Source organism: Anolis sagrei, chromosome 4 (genome assembly GCF_037176765.1).
Source record: "Anolis sagrei isolate rAnoSag1 chromosome 4, rAnoSag1.mat, whole genome shotgun sequence".
Classification (NCBI taxonomy): domain Eukaryota; kingdom Metazoa; phylum Chordata; class Lepidosauria; order Squamata; family Dactyloidae; genus Anolis; species Anolis sagrei.
The window spans coordinates 237,880,031-237,898,927 of NC_090024.1; the positions used below are offsets into that span (position 1 = coordinate 237,880,031).

Sequence of the window (18,897 nt, forward strand, 5' to 3'; positions counted from 1 at the left end):
TTGTAGGTAAGTACCTGCACCTTGAATTGGGATCGGAAAATGAACGGCAGCCAATGGAGCTCCTTAAACAGGAGGGTTGACCTCTCCCTGTAAGGAGCACCAGTTTACAACCTGGCCGCCGCCCGCTGGACCAACTGAAATTTCCGGGCCGTTTTCAAGGGCAGCCTCACGTAGAGTGCATTACAGTAGTCCAATCTGGAGGTGACTAAGGCATGGACCACCCTTATCTCTTCTTATCGCAGACCAAAGAACAAGAAACAGGGATGAGTGTGCCAAAATCCTTCTTATGTTAGTATCATTCAGCCAAGCAGAGCTTCGGCCATGTCAAAAGTATCACATTAGCAAATATGTAATTTCCAAGCAAGCCAGACTATTATTTGCTGAATCTAAAGAAAGGATCTATCTATCTATCTATCAAGCCTATTCATCTTTATTTAAAGGAAAATTATCTGTGTACTTGTTATAGCCACCAAAGTGACAAGTAAGAATAAATACTTCACAAAATAAGTGAAGGAGGGAGAGAATAAAAGAAGAGCTGCTGGAAATTGCTGCCTTAATACAAGAAGCAAAATGTCTTCAATAGCTTTCAAGTCCATTCTTAAAATGTCAAGCTAGTGCTGTGTTTTTAATTATACCCGCAACAGCCCATGAAAAATAATGGTTTTGTTATCTTCAGGCTTTGAGGCAGCAGAAGTTATTCTTTGAGAATTTATTAGGACAACATTCTCGCTAGTTGAATGTTAACAGTCTCCATTACGCTTGCAGTTGCAGCAGGGGGTTCTCCAAGTGCTTCCTAAATTCATAATGACAGGCCCATCGGATGGAAATGCTGCACAGCAGGAATCAGCACGTCCTTGCAATGAGAACTTTTAATTTCCAAATGCTACAACGGATGCCGAACATGCTGGAGTACTTTTCGGGACCATGTACAGTATCAACCCCAACCGAAACAAACTAAAAGGAAAATATAATAACTGGAACAAATGCCAACTCACAGCACTGCTTGGCATTTGTCTTTCTGCCAAAAATGGGCTCAAAATAACAAGCATGACAAAATCTAAAGAGCCTCAGCTAATCTATAAAAACCACTGTAAAGACCAGTTAAAACTATGGTATGAGACCAAGTTCTCTCCCCTTCTCTCTTAAATAAAAAAAAGAGGCTAAGGGCTGCCAGTGAGTTTTAGGAGTGGACCTTGCACCTTAAAAGCTACAATGTTAAAAGCTAAACTGTTAGGGTGATTCGGGTTCCCAATGAATCATTATTACCATTTAGGAAGCAAGCAATAAATACTAGCTTTTAAGTAATCATCATCTAACTAGGGCCGTGGTGGCACAGCGGGTTAAACTCTTGAGCTGCTGAACTTCCTAACTGGAAGGTTGGCGGTTTGAATCCATGAGACGTGGTGAGCTCCTGCTGGCAGCCGAAGCTCCTGCCAACCTAGGAGTTCAAAAACATGCGAATGTGAGATCAATAGAATCATAGAATCAAAGAGTTGGAAGAGACCTCATGGGCCATCCAGTCCAACCCCATTCTGCCAAAAAGCAGGAATATTGCATTCAAATCACCCCTGACAGATGGCCATCCAGCCTGTTTAAAAGCTTCCAAAGAAGGAGCCTCCACCACACTCCGGGACAGAGAGTTCCACTGCTGAACAGCTCTCACAGTCAGGAAGTTCTTCCTCATGTTCAGATGGAATCTCCTTTCTTGTAGTTTGAAGTCATTGTTTCGCGTGCTAGTCTCCAGGGAAGCAGAAAATAAGCTTGCTCTCTCCTCCCTGTGGCTTCCTCTCACATATTTATCATATCTCCTCTCAGCCTTCTCTCCTTCAGACTAAACATGCCCAGCTCCTTAACCCGCTCCTCATAGGGCTTGTTCTCCAGACCCCTGATCATTTTAGTCGCCGTCCTCTGGACACATTCCAGCTTATCAATATCTCTCTTAAATTGTGGTGCCCAGAATTGGACACAATATTCCAGGTGTGGTCTAACCAAAGCAGAATAGAGGGGTAGCATGACTTCCCTAGATCTAGACACTATGCTCTTATTGATGGATGTACCTATCCAATAGGTACAGCCTTGGCGGGAAGGTAAACAGCACTCCATGTAGTCATGCCAGCCACATGACCTAGGAGGTGTCTACAGACAACGCAGGTTCTTTGCTTTGGAAATGGAGATGAGTACATTCCCCAGAGGCGGAGACAAAGGGAAAGCCTTGTGTATTTGTGTATCTGTGTTTCATTGTTTTGAGGCATTGAATGTTTGTCTGTGTCTGTATATGCTGGAATCCGCCTAGTCCCCTCGGAGAGATAGGGCGGAATACAAATAAGTGTTGTTGTTGTCATTATCATTATTAAGTGTTGTTTTGTTGTTGTTGTTGTTAGGCCCACTTAGGTGACCTAACCATACAAACCTTAGACATAGAGCACCAGTCCATCATAATGAGATATTGTGTTTTCAATAAACATTAAGCAGGTACTGCTTACATGGCTGGATCATTTTAATGTTCTTCCAAACAACAAGAATAATATTCAGAGAACCCTTAAGATCTGCAACAGCCTTGAATGATTGATTGATTGATTGATTGACTGATTGAATTTATATCCTGCCTTTCTCCCAAAATGGGACTCAAGGTGGCTCAAGCCTACCTCTACATCTAAAAAACTAAAATACCAGCCATTGGTATTAAAGATTAAATTTTCACCATTCCTCCCACTATGCCCTCATAATCAGAAAAAAATTAGTGCATCCTTATCTGCGTCATTCACAAGTAGAAAAGCAAGAATGGGGAAGAACAGCTTGTACATGTAGCCCTCAAGGCCAATTTCTGAACCTCTATTTTTTTTTTCAGAGATTGAGAGGGAAATTTCATCACACACATCCAAAGACATTTTGAAGTGAGAAAGATATATATATTTTTTAAAAAAAACAGGAAGTGAACCAGAAACAGTACACCCTAAGAAGTGAATTTCTGATTCATAGGGACCATAAGTCTTAATCTATCATGCTGTTTTCTTGGAAAGACATGCTCATACAGGATTTGCTATTGCTTTCCTCTGAGATCAAGAGAATGTGACTTGCCCACTATCATCCAGTGGTTTTCCATGACCAAGTGGTGATTCAAACCCAGGTTTCCAGTGTCACTTTTCAATGTTTAAGACACTATACCACACTGGTCTCCCTTGTTTTTGTTTATTCATTCACTCTTTGTGACCTCATGGACCAGCCAAGGCAGAGCTCCCTGTCAGCCTTCAAGGATACTGTCCATCCATCTTGCTCTTACCACTCCCCAAACAACTTGTTTTCAAATGTCTCAGATGTTGCAAAGAGGTAGCATAGCCCGCAAAAGTCCCATGGAGGGACCATATGTCTCCAATCCCTAGCATTTTACAAGAATCATGTATCAGACAAGAGTGTATAATATTAAAAAAACTGAAGACCCAAAAGGTGATTATAACCATAGCTTTTTAAATCTCTTATCACGAATGAATATTCATTAGTGATGGTATCTAGCTTTGAATAGCCCTTATTTTTATCATCAGTACCTTAAAGCAAAGTTACACAGCTCTCATAGGGGTTGCACTGTGTTGGCTCTGGTGAAGACATGGAGACCTTATGGTATATCCACTTTAATAAGGCACCTCAAAGCTTCCTGAAGGTATGGTTTGCCTAATTCATTCTAAGCAAAGTTACACAGCTCTCACAGTGGGTTGCACTGTGTTGGCTTCAGCGAAGACATGGAGCCCCTATGGTATATCCACTTTCGTAAGGCACCTCAAAGCTTCCTGAAGGTATGATTTGCCTAATTCATTCCCTTAAAAGAAATGCCCCACAAGAGACTTGTAACACAATCCCTCAAACTACCCCCTCCGAACTACTAACTGCAAAGCTATGCATTAGTTAGAGAAGAGAACAGCCCAATGACTGAAGTGGTACTGCATGCTTCAAATATAATGATTCACGTAAGTTAACTAAGGCCTCCAGCAAAGGATCACCGCCTTGTCGGGGCGCTGGAGCTTGAGCACCTCAATGATGTCATGAGCGAAACCGTGAAGGGCCACCCAAGACGGGACGGTTGTGGCAGAGAGGTCAGACCAAGCGTGATCCCTGGGGAAGGCAACGGCAAACCACCCCAGTATCCTTGCCAAGAAAACTAAATGGACCAGTACAAACAGAGATATGTCGGTATGCCATTGGAAGATGGGACTCCCAGGTCGGAAGATGGCCAAAATGCTACTGGGGAGGAGCAGAGGATAAGTTCAACTAGCCCCAGATGTGATGACGCAGCTAGCTCAAAGCCGAAAGGAAGGCTAGCGGCCGACGGTACTGGAGGTGAACGACGAATCCGATGCTCTAAAGATCAACACACCATAGGAACCTGGAATGTAAGATCTATGAGCCAGGGCAAATTGGATGTTGTTATTGGTGAGATGTCAAGACTAAAGATAGACATTCTGGGGGTCAGCGAACTGAAATGGACTGGAATGGGCCACTTCACATCAGATGACCACCAGATCTACTACTGCGGACAAGAGGAACATCGAAGAAATGGAGTAGCCTTCATAATTAATAAGAAATTCGCTAAAGCGGTGCTTGGATACAACCCAAAAAATGACAGAATGATCTCAATTCGAGTGCAAGGAAAGCCTTTCAACATTACAGTGATCCAAATATACGCCCCAACCACAGCTGCTGAAGAAGCAGAAGTAGATCAGTTCTATGAGGATCTGCAGGAACTACTGGATAATACACCAAAAAGAGACATTATTTTCATTACAGGAGACTGGAATGCCAAGGTGGGAAGTCAAATGACAACAGGGATCACAGGCAAGCATGGGCTGGGAGAACAAAATGAAGCGGGACGCAGGCTGATAGAATTTTGCCAGGAAAACTCGCTGTGTATAACGAATACTCTCTTCCAACAACCTAAAAGACGGCTTTACACATGGACCTCACCAGACGGTCAACACCGAAATCAGATTGACTACATCCTTTGCAGCCAAAGGTGGCGGACATCCATCCAGTCGGTGAAAACAAGACCTGGGGCTGACTGTAGCTCAGATCACGAACTTCTTATTGCCCAATTTAGAATAAAACTAAAGAGATCAGGGAAAATACACAGACCAGTTAGATATGATCTCACTAACATTCCTAGCGAATATACAGTGGAAGTGAAGAACAGATTTGAAGGACTAGATTTAGTAAACAGAGTCCCAGAAGAACTATGGACAGAAGTCCGCGACATTGTTCAGGAGGCGGCAACAAAGTACGTTCCAAAGAAAAAGAAAACCAAGAAGGCAAAATGGTTGTCTGCTGAGACACTGGAAGTAGCCCAAGAAAGGAGGAAAGCAAAAGGAAACAGGGATAAGGGGAGATATGCCCAGTTAAATGCGCAATTCCAGAGGTTAGCCAGAAGAGATAAGGAACTATTTTTAAATAAGCAATGCATGGAAGTGGAAGAAGACAACAGAATAGGAAGGACAAGAGACCTCTTCCAGAAAATTAGAAACATTGGAGGTAAATTTCAGACAAAAATTGGTATGATAAAAAACAAAGATGGCAGGGACCTAACAGAAGCTGAAGAGATCAAGAGAAGGTGGCGAGACTATACAGAAGATCTGTATAGGAAGGATAATAATATTGAGGATAGTTTTGACGGTGTGGTGAATGAATTAGAACCAGACATCCTGAGGAGTGAGGTTGAATGGGCCTTAAAAAGCATTGCTAACAACAAGGCAGCAGGAGACGACGGGATCCCAGCTGAACTGTTTAAAATCTTAAAAGATGATGCTGTCAAGGTGATGCATGCCATTTGCCAGCAAATATGGAAAACACAAGAATGGCCATCAGACTGGAAAAAATCAACTTATATCCCCATACCAAAAAAGGGAAATGCGAAAGACTGCTCCAACTTCCGTACAGTGGCCCTTATTTCTCATGCCAGTAAGGTAATGCTCAAGATCCTGCAAGGAAGACTCCAGCAATACATGGAGCGAGAGTTGCCAGATGCTCAAGCTGGGTTTAGAAAAGGTAGAGGAACGAGAGACCTTTGGGAGGAGAGCAATATCCGCTGGATAATGGAGAAAGGCAGGGAGTTTCAGAAAAACATCTACTTCTGCTTCATTGACTATTCTAAAGCCTTTGACTGTGTGGATCATAATAAATTGTGGCAAGTTCTTGGTGGGATGGGCATACCAAGCCACCTTGTCTCTCTCCTGAGGAATCTGTACAAGGACCAAGTCGCAACAGTCAGAACTGACCACGGAACAACAGACTGGTTCAAGATTGGGAAAGGCGTACGGCAAGGCTGCATCCTCTCACCCAACCTTTTTAACTTGTATGCAGAACACATCATGCGATGTGCGGGGCTGGATGAATGCAAAGCTGGGGTGAAAATTGCTGGAAGAAACATTAACAACCTCAGATATGCAGATGATACCACTCTGATGGCCGAAAGCGAGGAGGAGCTGAGGAGCCTTCTAATCAAGGTGAAAGAAGAAAGCGCAAAAGCCGGGTTGCAGCTAAACGTCAAAAAAACCAAGATTATGGCAACAAGAATGATTGACAACTGGAAAATAGAGGGAGAAACCGTGGAGGCTGTGACAGACTTTGTATTTCTAGGTGCAAAGATTACTGCAGATGCAGACTGTAGCCAGGAAATCAGAAGACGCTTACTTCTTGGGAGGAGAGCAATGTCCAGTCTCGATAAAATAGTAAAGAGTAGAGACATCAGACTGGCAACAAAGATCCGCCTAGTCAAAGCCATGGTATTCCCTGTAGTCACCTACGGATGTGAGAGCTGGACCTTAGGGAAGGCTGAGCGAAGGAAGATCGATGCTTTTGAGCTGTGGTGTTGGAGGAAAGTGCTGAGAGTGCCTTGGACTGTGAGAAGATCCAACCAGTCCATCCTCCAGGAAATAAAGCCCGACTGCTCACTGGAGGGAAAGATACTAGAGACAAAGTTGAAGTACTTTGGCCACATCATGAGGAGACAGGAAAGCCTAGAGAAGACAATTATGCTGGGGAAAGTGGAAGGCAAAAGGAAGAGGGGCCGACCAAGGGCAAGATGGATGGATGGCATCCTTGAAGTGACTGGACTGACCTTGAGGGAGCTGGGGGTGGTAACGGCCGACAGGGAGCTCTGGCGTAGGCTGGTCCATGAGGTCACGAAGAGTCGGAGACGACTGAACGAATGAACAACAACAACAAACTAAGGCAAACAAACAAACAAACAGGGGACACTGTCAAGTCCCCTTTTAGTATACATAACAAATTTCAAGTATCTAAATAACATTGTCTTGAAGCTACATCTCCAAAACACTCACATTCCTTTATTGCTATATATGAAAATGTGTATCTTGCAAATCTTCAGCACTTTTAGGGTGGATTATAATTTATACAATTAGTGAAGCAATTTACACTCATAAGGAGTGTAAATTAAAACATTCTAATGGTTAGAAGTCTAACTTCCTATGAGAATAAGGAGATAGTTCTGCAACTATTAGCATTTAGCTGCCAGCTCAACTCCTTGGAGGAGAACATTCTAAATCAGGCTTGGGCAAACCTTGGCCATCCAATTCCCACAATTCCTAACAGCCAGTTCTAAATAACAGGTGGCCACAACCAATAAGATGCTGCCTCTTGCCTTGACTCACTCACTATGCATCAGACCACAGAAAAAACATGACTGATGTCTCTCTCTTTTCTCATAAGGAATACACTCCAACATACAGACGGTCCAGAGTCATGCAAGGGTCCAAAGGGAACTACCAGCACTTCAACTCAGTTCAGATACAGACCAGGAACCAAACTACCTGTTCAGCTACAGCACAAGAATCCATCTGATTGGTTTCAGTTAACAGCCTGGCAGCTATATTCTGAATTCCTGGTAATTGAAATTTCTACACTATTGTTAAAGGCAGTTCCTGCCAGAGGAACTCTCTAACCTTTACGAAGGACACGCTTCTTTGCTCGAATATCAGTCTCCAATTCTGCTGCCCTGATATAAATTCGCACTGACTGTGGAAGGTGGCGAACAGCCTGGGCCACCACAGCCTTGGCAGTATCCCCAGGTTGCAAACGGGCAGCTTCAAGCCACACATCTTCGCTCTGGGGAAACAAGAAGAAACACAAATCAGTAGTTTGCTCTGAATACAGTGAGTGCTTTGGGAAGAACTCAAGAGTGACACCAGAAGAGTAGGTGCATGCTGTATAGGATAAAGATCATGCAAATGGATGCTAAGGTAAGTACAGTGGAAGAAGAGATCAAATGCTACTAGAGGAAAAGAAAACATTTCAAGTAGTAAGAAAGTTGCTTCAGGAGAAAACCCAATGGAAAAAAACCACATTATGTGACAACGTATTTCTGCTTTTTGTAATGAAGCTATATTAATGAATTTTGAGTGGGTTTCCTCAAGTTCCATAATTATTTTTGAAAGGAACTACTATCTACTTTCCCCACATCTTGCAACATTTAGCAACCTTCCATGTTCCTCAACACTTTTTTTTAATCCCTGGATGAAAAACAGCTCTCACCCCCTTTAGTTTTCCTTTATTTGAAAATCCTCCTAGATAACTAACAGTACAGATGAAAGCAAAACAAGGATGTATGTTTCCATAGTGGAATTTGTTTCCACTGAACAATAAATAAAATGAGTAAGATATGACAAGAATGCCTCTAGAGCAGGAGGAGGTTTTCAGTTCACAGTCTACTCTATTGTTGTTGTCAATTCTGGAATTTCTGCAAAGAAGGGGAAAGAATAAAAGCAGGTAAGAGATGGCATCACAGTGGTCATTTTCTGGTTACTATTTTTACTGTTAAGAATCCAGGAACAGACACAAGGTCTTCTCAAAGAAATAGGGCGATGGGTACAAGAAAGCAATGTAGAAGGAAGAGAGAAGGGTTCCTCTAAAAGCTCCAGAGAATGAGTCAGAACACAAATGCAGAACACAAAAGCAGAGCTGTGGACCTCTGGCCTTTCTGAAGTTACTGAATGCCAGCTTCTATCACATCTAACCAGCGAGCCAATAGTGAGGCATGATGAGAGTAGAAGTTCAGCATCCATCAGGGCAAAGGTTCCACATGCCTGCTTAAAATGGAGGCCAAAATAAATACAAATCTTACCTTGGGGCACATTTCTGTCCCTTTCATGATGAGATTTCGAGCAACCTGCAGCTTGCCAGTCACTTCTTCCAAGCGTGCAGAAGCAATCCAGGCTGGTGGGTGGTGAGGATTAGTCTCTCGTACCGACTTCAGAAGTAAACGTGCTTTTTTGATGTCACTAGCAGAGCACAAAATGTACAGGTGGTAACTTTCTATCTGTAAATACCATGTACATTTACTAGCTAAGCTATTTTACAGGAATACACATAATTTGCCTAATTATCAATTATGCCTTTTTAGGCAAACGAACTGGTCACTGACAACTTAATGTCCCATTCTATAGCCAGGCAAAATGCTTACATCTCATTTTTTGGATATATTGTCACATGTCACCTTGCCCCAAAAAGAACTAGTAAGATGCATAACTCATTGACAAAAACAGTTCTAGGGTGGCTTTCTGCATCCAGAAGAGGGAAAATAGGCTTGACATCTTAGTCAGACCTTTTTGTTGCAACAATTTCTATTTCTTTCTATTTCACAAGCAAAGCATGGGCCCTGCACCATGTCCTATTCCGTGAAAGTCCTAACATATCCCTTTACATGGACAAATGTCATTAACAAATCAGTGCCAATACCCTGTACCCATCACCTTACTTGATATCTCCGCCATGTGTGGGAATCATCGAGTTCAAGTCAGTGAGGTAACCCTTGGGATCCACCACTGTTTGGCCGCTCACAGAGTCAGACACCTAGGGAGTTGATCCAACATTGTTGACATTTATTAAAGTGCCACACTGAAGCCACAAACATGCAACAAAATTCGAACAGATTGAAAAAGTTCAACACCACTAACATTTTTCTACAAAAACCCTAAAAAAATCTAGCTTGTAACTGACTCCCTATCTACTGAAAGTGTACGTTCTAAGAGAACATTTCAACACACAGTAATGCTTACCACATCTATTCAGCAGGAAAAGGAATGATCAGAATTTTTTTGTTTTTCTTACAGTCCTTACCTGGCTAAGTCGCATGTCCATCAAGGTGTTCCTAGCTTGTCCAATCTTCCTCATGTCCAGTTCACCTGTTCCAGGGGTCATTAATCCCGGTGTCATTCCACCTGGATAAGGAGTGTTTAAGCCCCCAGGATAGGGCGTATTCAGACCACCAAATTGCTGCAGGAGGAGAAAGTGGGGGGGGGGGGGATAGTTCTCAGTGTGACATAGACCAGATATCTAACTTTCATTTGAGCAATCAGTTTTATATAAGACAAAAAGTGCAAAATATCTATCAGCATGAAAGAAAGGGCACAGAAAAAAGGCAAAACACTGCAGGATTGCAAACATTGACAGTAAGATCAATACCAATGAACTGTTTCACAGACTGTGCCATGATACAAAGTTCAACATCTCTTCCAGATCCGTCTATGGAGGTAAATCTTTCCAACCACTTTAGCCTCTGGACTATCTTCTTGGCCATGATGAATGTATGAAACAGAAGCAGGGAAAATATCCTTCCTTAAACCTCGTAATACATATGCTAGATGGGAGCCAATCATAAGCCAACAGCACTACTTCTACATAACCTAGGTAGTTCTTCTTAGTACCTACAATTTCCACTTCATAAGCAGAGGCAAATAATGCTTCTGGGTAGTTTGTTATGAAACATTTGGTCCAATCTTTCCACAATCAATTTATTAGACAAACCCAACAAAAATAGTACAATTAAGTGCTCTTCCCTCTTCTGAGCCCAAAGTCTTTCTAAATGTAAAAGAATTACAGAGATCCTAACAACTACGAAGAATATTAGTATAGTCGTAGTTATTCTACAGGGCCACAAGTGAGACATTTTTCATTTAGAAAATTCAACTGTCAATCCCCCTTCCTGAAATCTGAAACTACAGTCCAAAGAAAATCTCCTCATAAGCCTTGTAATCACACCAAAACCTCAAGCTGTGCCTAAATTATTATTTTGTTCTCCCACTCTATATGAAAGGAACAATAACTCTGTTGCTTGTGGTTGCCACTTTCTTTCTGTACATTTTAACACCGAATGTTTGTTTGAGATAATACAAGTTACTCTCTCAGGACTACTGTCTTTGACCAATCTACAGCTACATATATTCTTGTCTCACCGTCTGACGAGGATCCACAGATGTGTGGTTCTCCCCTGACTGCAAGTGCTTTGCAAAGAAGCTGTCTGGAACAGGAGTCAATTTCTCATAACGTGGATTCCTTTGGCGTTTGTTCCTAGCATCACCAACTTCAGGAATACTCAGCCACTCCTCCTCAGTAACTTCAGCCAGTTTTCTCTGTGAAGGACAAACCATACATGTGTTTTTTTATGCTGAATTTAGCTCATTCACACACCTCTTTCACCACCATATTGGTTCTCTGCACAACTTCAGTCTTGCCTACAGAATCCCCTTCAGCTGTCTGTTTCCTGTGAAGGACTCCCTGTCTTTTTAATTTAGATGAGACTATATATAATACCCCCTCCACTTCAGTTCCATGGCTTTGCCAGTCTTCTTTTCCTCTGAATTCTCTTGCCCCTGGTTTTCAACCCATTTAATTTCTGTCCCTTGGCAGAAGAGATGAACCCTTCTCTATTTCAGTCATTTCTCCATCACACCACACTGTCTCAGCCAAGAGCAAGGCAGCAATCAGGATGACACTTGCAAAATTATGGAAGTGGCAATAACACAGCAATAGGACTTCTTTATACAATTTATGCAAGTGTTATTAGCACAAATAGCTGCTGTGCAACAATGGCAATTCACTCCCCCAATTGCAGATACTTTATTACAAATTTGCCATAATATTCTTTTCTACATCTGCCTACACCCATAACAAAGGCAAAAATTGAACCAAAGTCAAACTGAAGTGCCATATTATTCACTAGGTCACATAGATTCAATATATATAAGACAATATTGATGTGGCATCTGGGACTACACCGTAGTGGTTGGGGTGTGGAGGGATGGGTGTGTTGTTTTGTAGTGCGCCTTGGGGAAGGCATTTAATTTTGTTGTGCAATAGTACAATGACAATAAAACTATTCTATTCCATTCTATATACTCAATGTCTATTAGTGTTTCCCCCCCCCCCCCAAAAAAACTGCTGTTCCCCCAACTCATAATTTTATGATTTCAGTCCTAGAGAAAAAGAGACTGTTTACTCCTTACTTTCAGATCTGAGAATTGCTGCTGAATTTTGGGTCGCTCCATTCTGTACTTTTCAATCTCCTCCTTTTCACGTTGTTCTCTAGAAAACAGAAGGTACAGATATCAGTGACTGTAGGATCTAAACTTATTTATTCAAACATGAACTGCCAGTGATTCTATTACTCTAAGCATCCAAGATCAGACCAAGCATCTAACCAAAGGAAGCAGCAGCTAAATTTTTAATACTTCCCTAAGAGGTATGCAAACACCAGAAGGGTGTGAAGTGCATTCTAAAATAAGCAAATAAATGAATAAATCATACAAAGACCTCAGATGCATTAGCCACATATACACTGTCTCTCAGCAATGAAAAAATACACCCTTACCTTCTCTCTTTTCGCCTTTCATCCATTCTTTTATCCAAAGCAGCATAAATCGCATCAGCTTCCTCATCATCTTTTTCATAAGGCCCACTTGAGAACAGACTCCCAGCATATCCATTAAACTGTGAATAATATGGTGGCATTAATTGAGAGAATCCATTCTCCGCATAGCATACATCACAAAAATCAAGAAAAAGCCAGGCCTTTGCTTTTACACTCCTTTCACTTCTATTGATAGCCTCATTGCATAAACCTTACTCTGTGTTTTTAATGAACTTTCATTTGCATATTTTATAAGTTACCCTAAATTCCAGAACTGGAAAATAAGCAATTATTATTTGATTAAAACACTTTTTTCAAAGGGTCTCAGTGCACAGCACATACTTTCTAAGCAAAAACCCAGAGTTCAATCCATTTCATCTCTAGTAAATTGAAGAAAGATCAGGAAGAGGTACAAAAGACCTCTATCAATAACTTTGAGAAAAACATGTCTAATTAGAGTAGACCTATGCCCCCAATTTACTGCAAGTTCACATAATTAAGTCCTCAGCACAAATCTATGCTGCAAGGAATCACCTCATCATAATTGGTATCATTGAGATCTTCGTCGTCATCATCCGCTGCTTGATTTTTCTTCATCTGATCCCCAACAGTTCTCTTCCCGGGTGGAGCATGACGATCATCCACAGGGTCATTTGCATCTCGAGCAGGACCAATATCTGAGCGAGTAGTAAAACCCGTAGCACTAGAGAGAGACAGAGAGTGGGGAGAGAACACAACTAAATATGAGGAAAAATCTGATACACTGCTAATTACAAATCCTTCAAAAAGTCTATCTCACTCCCAGAGTTAACAATACATTTGCATCTGAATGTATCTCTCTTTACGTCCTGCTTCGTAGTTTAAGATCGTCCAGGGAAGCCCTGCTCTTGGTCCCGCCAGCTTCGCAAATGTGTTTGGTGGGGACGAGAGACAGGGCCTTCTCGGTGGTGCCCCCCTGCCTGTGGAACTTGCTCCCCAGCGAGATTAAGTTGGCTTCATCCCTCCTTTCTTTTAGGAAGAAACTTAAATCATGGTTTTGGGACCAGGCTTTTGGACAGCAGGCATAACGGCACTTTGGATGTTGAGTTGGACTGGAAATGGCTATATGATTTGACATTAATGTTTTAATTTGATTTAATTTAATGTTTTATATATTGTTTAAAATTATTGTTCTATTTGTTATATTTGTCTGTATGTTGTGGCATCGAACTGTTACAAGTTGTAAGCTGCCCTGAGTCCTCCCTCGAGGGTTAAGGACAGGGTAAAAATGTTGGAAATAATAAATAAATTTAAATGTATGAACTTTTCTTTCTCAAACAATACGCGGCAGAAATGCTTGGGCAAGCCAGTTAATATTTTTGTGTGTAGGATAGTGACCTTTGTGGACTTAATTCCATGACTGTCTATTCTCACAGAGTTTGGCTATGTTGGGACTGAAAGAGAAGACTAAGAAGTGCCATGATTGCCATCCTTAAATAGCTGAGACATCTCGAGTAGAAGATGGAGTAAACTACAACACAAACCAATGGATTCAAATGAAGAAAAAAAATAAGGAAGAACAAGTGGACTCTCTTTAAAGGCCTTTAAACAAAGGTTGGATGGGCATTTTGAAAGAGTGTTTTAGTTGTGCATTTCTGATAACGCTTGATGATCTTTCCACTTGTGTGATCCCACCACTAAAGTCTATGGTTCTAAATACAGTGAGACCTCCACTTTCAGAGAAGTTAGGGATGCAGGGTCTCTGTCAAAGCGGGAAAGCCCCAAATATAAAAACAATTTTTGCACATCTCTAAAAATCTCTAGGCCCTCTAACATAAACAGAGATTCTATAGATCTATACCACTAATTTGTTCAGCTGAATATTGTTGTAGTGCTATTGAAGTTGCCAGAAAATGTTCTTTAAAAGCAGATTATAGGTTCCATTACTAAATTTAAAAAGCCATCCGGTCCCACCGCCTGCCATACAGGATTACACAATCAAAGCATTCCTGAATACAACACAGTTATTTTTCACACATTGGTCAGAATCTTCAGTCCATTGCTATAGAACTTTCCATGCCAGAGTAGTGATTTGAACCCTAGTCTTCAGATCTGTAGTAGTCTAAGTCACTATACCATGGTTTCAACTATTATTTATGAGGCAAGAAAAGAGGAAAAAAATCAGCCTGGCATTCATTCTTCTATTCCTGATGGGAATTTGATGCTACAAAATTCTCCATAACTGGAACAATCAATCATTTAGCCTCAGAGATCTATGTTTCAGTTTTAGAGCTGAAATACCTATATAATGAGTCCTCTGATGCTTTTACAGCTCACTACTGTGAATAGCAAATTAACAGTTACAGTTTCCAAAGTGGTAGTCCTGTCCATCTATTGCAAGAAACAACAAAGGGCCCTGTAACACTTTCAAAGATAAATTCACTGTATCTGGAAATTTTATCAATTATAGATCAATTAATCTGGCACAAAGAAGTATTACCTTGAACTTTCATTATCTACCCAGAACACAAGATAGTGAGATTTATCACTTTGAACACTGCATTTACTGTTGTCGTTTGTCATCAAGTCGACTTCAATCTATGGCACCCTAGAAATAACAGCTCGGTGCTTGCCTACTGCAGATCTTGGCATCTCCGACCAAATCGATCCATTTGTAATGTACTTTTATTCTTTTCCTAGAAATTATGGATTATACTTAAAGGATGTGGAAGTGCTAAAGTGAGGTCTCTCCCCACTCCTCCTCAACTTTAGACTTAGGGTTGCCCTAAGTCCAAAACAACTGTAAACCAGCCCTTGGCTTAAAAAGTGAGGACCCCTGCATTAAAGTAGTATTACTCAGAATTTCATCTATTAGTTTTGAAGATTCCAAAGGACTCCCTGTTTCATACATATCAAAGTGTTTGGACCCAGGGTGGGAGCAGAAGAGACCACAAAGGCAAAAGTAAAAGTCTTCTGCTCTACTAGCACCATCTTGGGGTGGAAAACTTGTATTAACACACAACAGAAAAACTCAAGTCCAAAACACCTAGAATGATAGAATCATAGAGTTGCACAAGATCACATGGGGCATAAAGTCCAACTTCCTGCCATGCAGGAAAAGCACAAAGTACCCCTTAACAGATGACTATCCAGCCTCTGGGTTAAGGTTTTGCCATTAAAGAATTGTTACATTCCTTCTACAATATCTGTGTTCTGTTCTGCGTTGCGCAAACAGCACTCCTGAAGGAGCGAAGTGGAAAGAGCGTAAAGCTCGATCGTCCAGAGAGGCTCTTCTCTCGCTCCCGCCTGCATCGCAAGTGCGACTTGTGGAGACGAGAGAAAGGGCCTTCTCTGTGATAGCCCCCCGGCTCTGGAATTCACTCCCCAGAGACATTCGGCAAGCCCCCACACTGGCAATCTTCAGGAGGAATCTGAAAACCTGGTTATTCCAACGTGCCTTCAATGATTGAATGTAAGATACTCCCTGACCAAATTTCGTACAAATGACTTCAGAAGGACTTTATGGTTCGTGCAATTAATTCCTTCCTCAATCTGGATCTCCCTCCCCAACAATTTCCATTGCCCAATCTCCCAGTGTTTTAAAATTTAAAATTTTTATCCTTCTCGCAGTCCAAGGCACTCTCAGCACTTTCCTCCAACACCACAGCTCAAAAGCATCTCTCTTCCTTCACTCAGCCTTCCCTAAGGTCCAGCTCTCACATTCATAGGTGACTACAGGGAATACCATGGCTTTGACTAGGCGGATCTTTATTGCCAGTGTGATGTCTCTACTCTTTACTATTTTATCGAGATTGGACATTGCTCTCCTCCCAAGAAGGAAGCGTCTTCTGATTTCCTGGCCACAGTCTGCATCTGCAGTCATCTTTGCACCTAGAAATACAAAGTCTGTCACGGCCTCCACATTTTCTCCCTCTATTTTCCAGTTGTCAATCATTCTTGTTGCCATGATCTTGGTTTTTTTGACGTTTAGCTGCAACCCAGCTTTTGCGCTTTCTTCTTTCACCTTGATTAGAAGGCTCCTCAGCTCCTCCTCGCTTTCGGCCATCAGAGTGGTGTCATCTGCATATCTGAGGTTGTTAATGTTTCTTCCAGCAATTTTCACCCCAGCCTTGCATTCATCAAGCCCTGCACATCCTCACATGATGTGTTCTGCATACAAGTTAAAAGGTTGGGTGAGAGTATGCAGCCTTGCCGTACGCCTTTCCCAATCTTGAACCAGTCTGTTGTTCCGTGGTCAGTTCTGACTGTTGCTACTTGGTCCTTGTACAAATTCCTCAGGAGAGAGACAAGGTGGCTTGGTATGCCCATCCCACTAATAACAATAAACATTATTTATACCCTTTCCTATTTATTAATTTACTGTATTTTTACATTATTTTAAGTAGGGGGCTGTTTTGATATTTTTAGGGAGGAAGTTCCAGAGGCGGGAGGCAACCACAGAGAAGGCGGTAATAGTATGAAAGCTGGGTCCGGAATAATAATAATAATAATAATAATATACCCTGCTCCATCTCCCCCAGGGGGACTCGGGGCAGCTTACATGAGGCCACACCCATCAATACAGTAAACACAATATTACACAAAAGCATAACCCAATATAACACAAGGCATAACAGAACTAAAAAAAACATAAAATGCAAAACCTAAATAATAAACGAGACAGCAGTATAAAATCGGACAGTAAACACAGAAATTGCACAGGGCAAGGCCAAAATAAAGCCCGACTGCTCACTGGAGGGAAGGATACTAGAGACAAAGCTGAAGTACTTTGGCCACATCATGAGGAGACAGCAAAGCCTGGAGAAGGGAATGATGCTGGGGAAAGTGGAAGGAAAAAGGAAGAGGGGCCGACCAAGGGCAAGATGGATGGATGGCATCCTTGAAGTGACTGGACTGACTTTGAAGGAGCTGGGGGTGGTGACGGCCGACAGGGAGCTCTGGCGTGGGCTGGTCCATGAGGTCACGAAGAGTCGGAGACGACTGAACGAATGAACAACAACAATAAATAAAGTTTATTAGTATTAGTATTTTAGGAAGAAGGAAAGAAAAGCGCAATTTTCTACTGAAGCAGGAATTGCTTGGGTTGCAACTACACTGTAGAATTAATGCAGTTCGACACCACGTTAACTGCTATAGAATCCTGGGAGTTGTAGTTCGGTACTTTTTGGCAGAGAAGGCTAAAGGCCTTGTGAAACAACATGAGTCCTAGCAATCAAGTCAAAGTAGTGTCAAAAGTGCATTCATTCCACAGTGTAGATACAAGTCCAAAGAGAGAGACAGAATGGAAGGGAAACCGAGGCCTCGCTGGCCGCCCAACTCCCAACTCGAGCCCCCGGCTCACCCGCGGCCTAGGCCCGGCACGTAGCCCAGCGGCGCAGGCATGCCCAGGAAAGGCTTCTTCTTCCTGTTCATGGTCCCTGTCAGCGAGGCCGTGAGGCCTGAGGATGCAGACCCTCCGCTTCCCCCGGGCCCGGATGAGCTCGAGCCTCCCGGGCCGGAGGAGGAGGAGGAAGAGGCGCCAGAGGCCGACGAAGAAGCAGCCGCGGTGGCCATCTTGGCGACGACTGAGGAGGAAGGCGGCACGCATGCGCAGTAAGGACGGAAACCGACTACGCATGCGCGTCTGGAGGAGACAGAGGCCCGTCTTGACTCTATTCCATTATGGACTTCACTTCCCAGAAGCCTCAGCTGCGTTGATCAACGGCCAGGAATTCTGGGATATGAAGTCCAAAAATAGGAAAACACTTGGAGATCCAGAGTTTGGGAGTTTCTCAATTTGGGACCAGGGTTTTTCCCCAATTCTACTTTTTCTCTCCTTTTTGGCATGCATTTAGACCAGGCATGGACCAACTTGGGCCCTTCAGGTGTTTTGGACTCCAACTCCCACAATTCTATTAGGAATGGTAGGAGTTGGAGTCCAAAACACCTGAAGGGTCCAAGTTGGCCCATACCTAAGTATAGAGGCCTAATAATGGCCTAGTCCTTTGGTTTCCTAATTCTGTTATTGTTGCCCACCTCAATCCATTGGAAAAGGCAAGTAAGAAATGATGGTGATGACGATACCATTGAACATCCCATGTCCAGAAATCATAGAATCAAAGAGTTGGAAGAGACCTCATGGGCCATCCAGTCCAACCCCCTGCCAAGAAGCAGGAATATTGCATTCAAATCACCCCTGACAGATGGCCATCCACCCTCTGTTTAAAAGCTTC

General features: G+C 42.4%; 1 protein-coding gene across 1 annotated transcript in view; it reads right to left on the reverse strand.

The window, feature by feature from the left end:
- Positions 1-18,254, reverse strand: part of PRPF6 (pre-mRNA processing factor 6) — a 44,307-nt gene extending 26,053 nt beyond the window's left edge. Inside the window, exons 1-9 of the mRNA XM_060771920.2 lie at positions 18,027-18,254; positions 13,220-13,388; positions 12,647-12,765; positions 12,282-12,360; positions 11,232-11,408; positions 10,117-10,272; positions 9,755-9,849; positions 9,122-9,278; positions 7,944-8,106 (exon numbers count right to left, since the gene is read on the reverse strand). Of these exons, the coding sequence (XP_060627903.2) occupies positions 7,944-8,106; positions 9,122-9,278; positions 9,755-9,849; positions 10,117-10,272; positions 11,232-11,408; positions 12,282-12,360; positions 12,647-12,765; positions 13,220-13,388; positions 18,027-18,238 (1,327 nt within the window). The 5' untranslated portion in view covers positions 18,239-18,254. The remainder of the gene's footprint in view (positions 1-7,943; positions 8,107-9,121; positions 9,279-9,754; positions 9,850-10,116; positions 10,273-11,231; positions 11,409-12,281; positions 12,361-12,646; positions 12,766-13,219; positions 13,389-18,026) is intronic.
- Between the last annotated feature and the right edge of the window lie 643 nt (positions 18,255-18,897).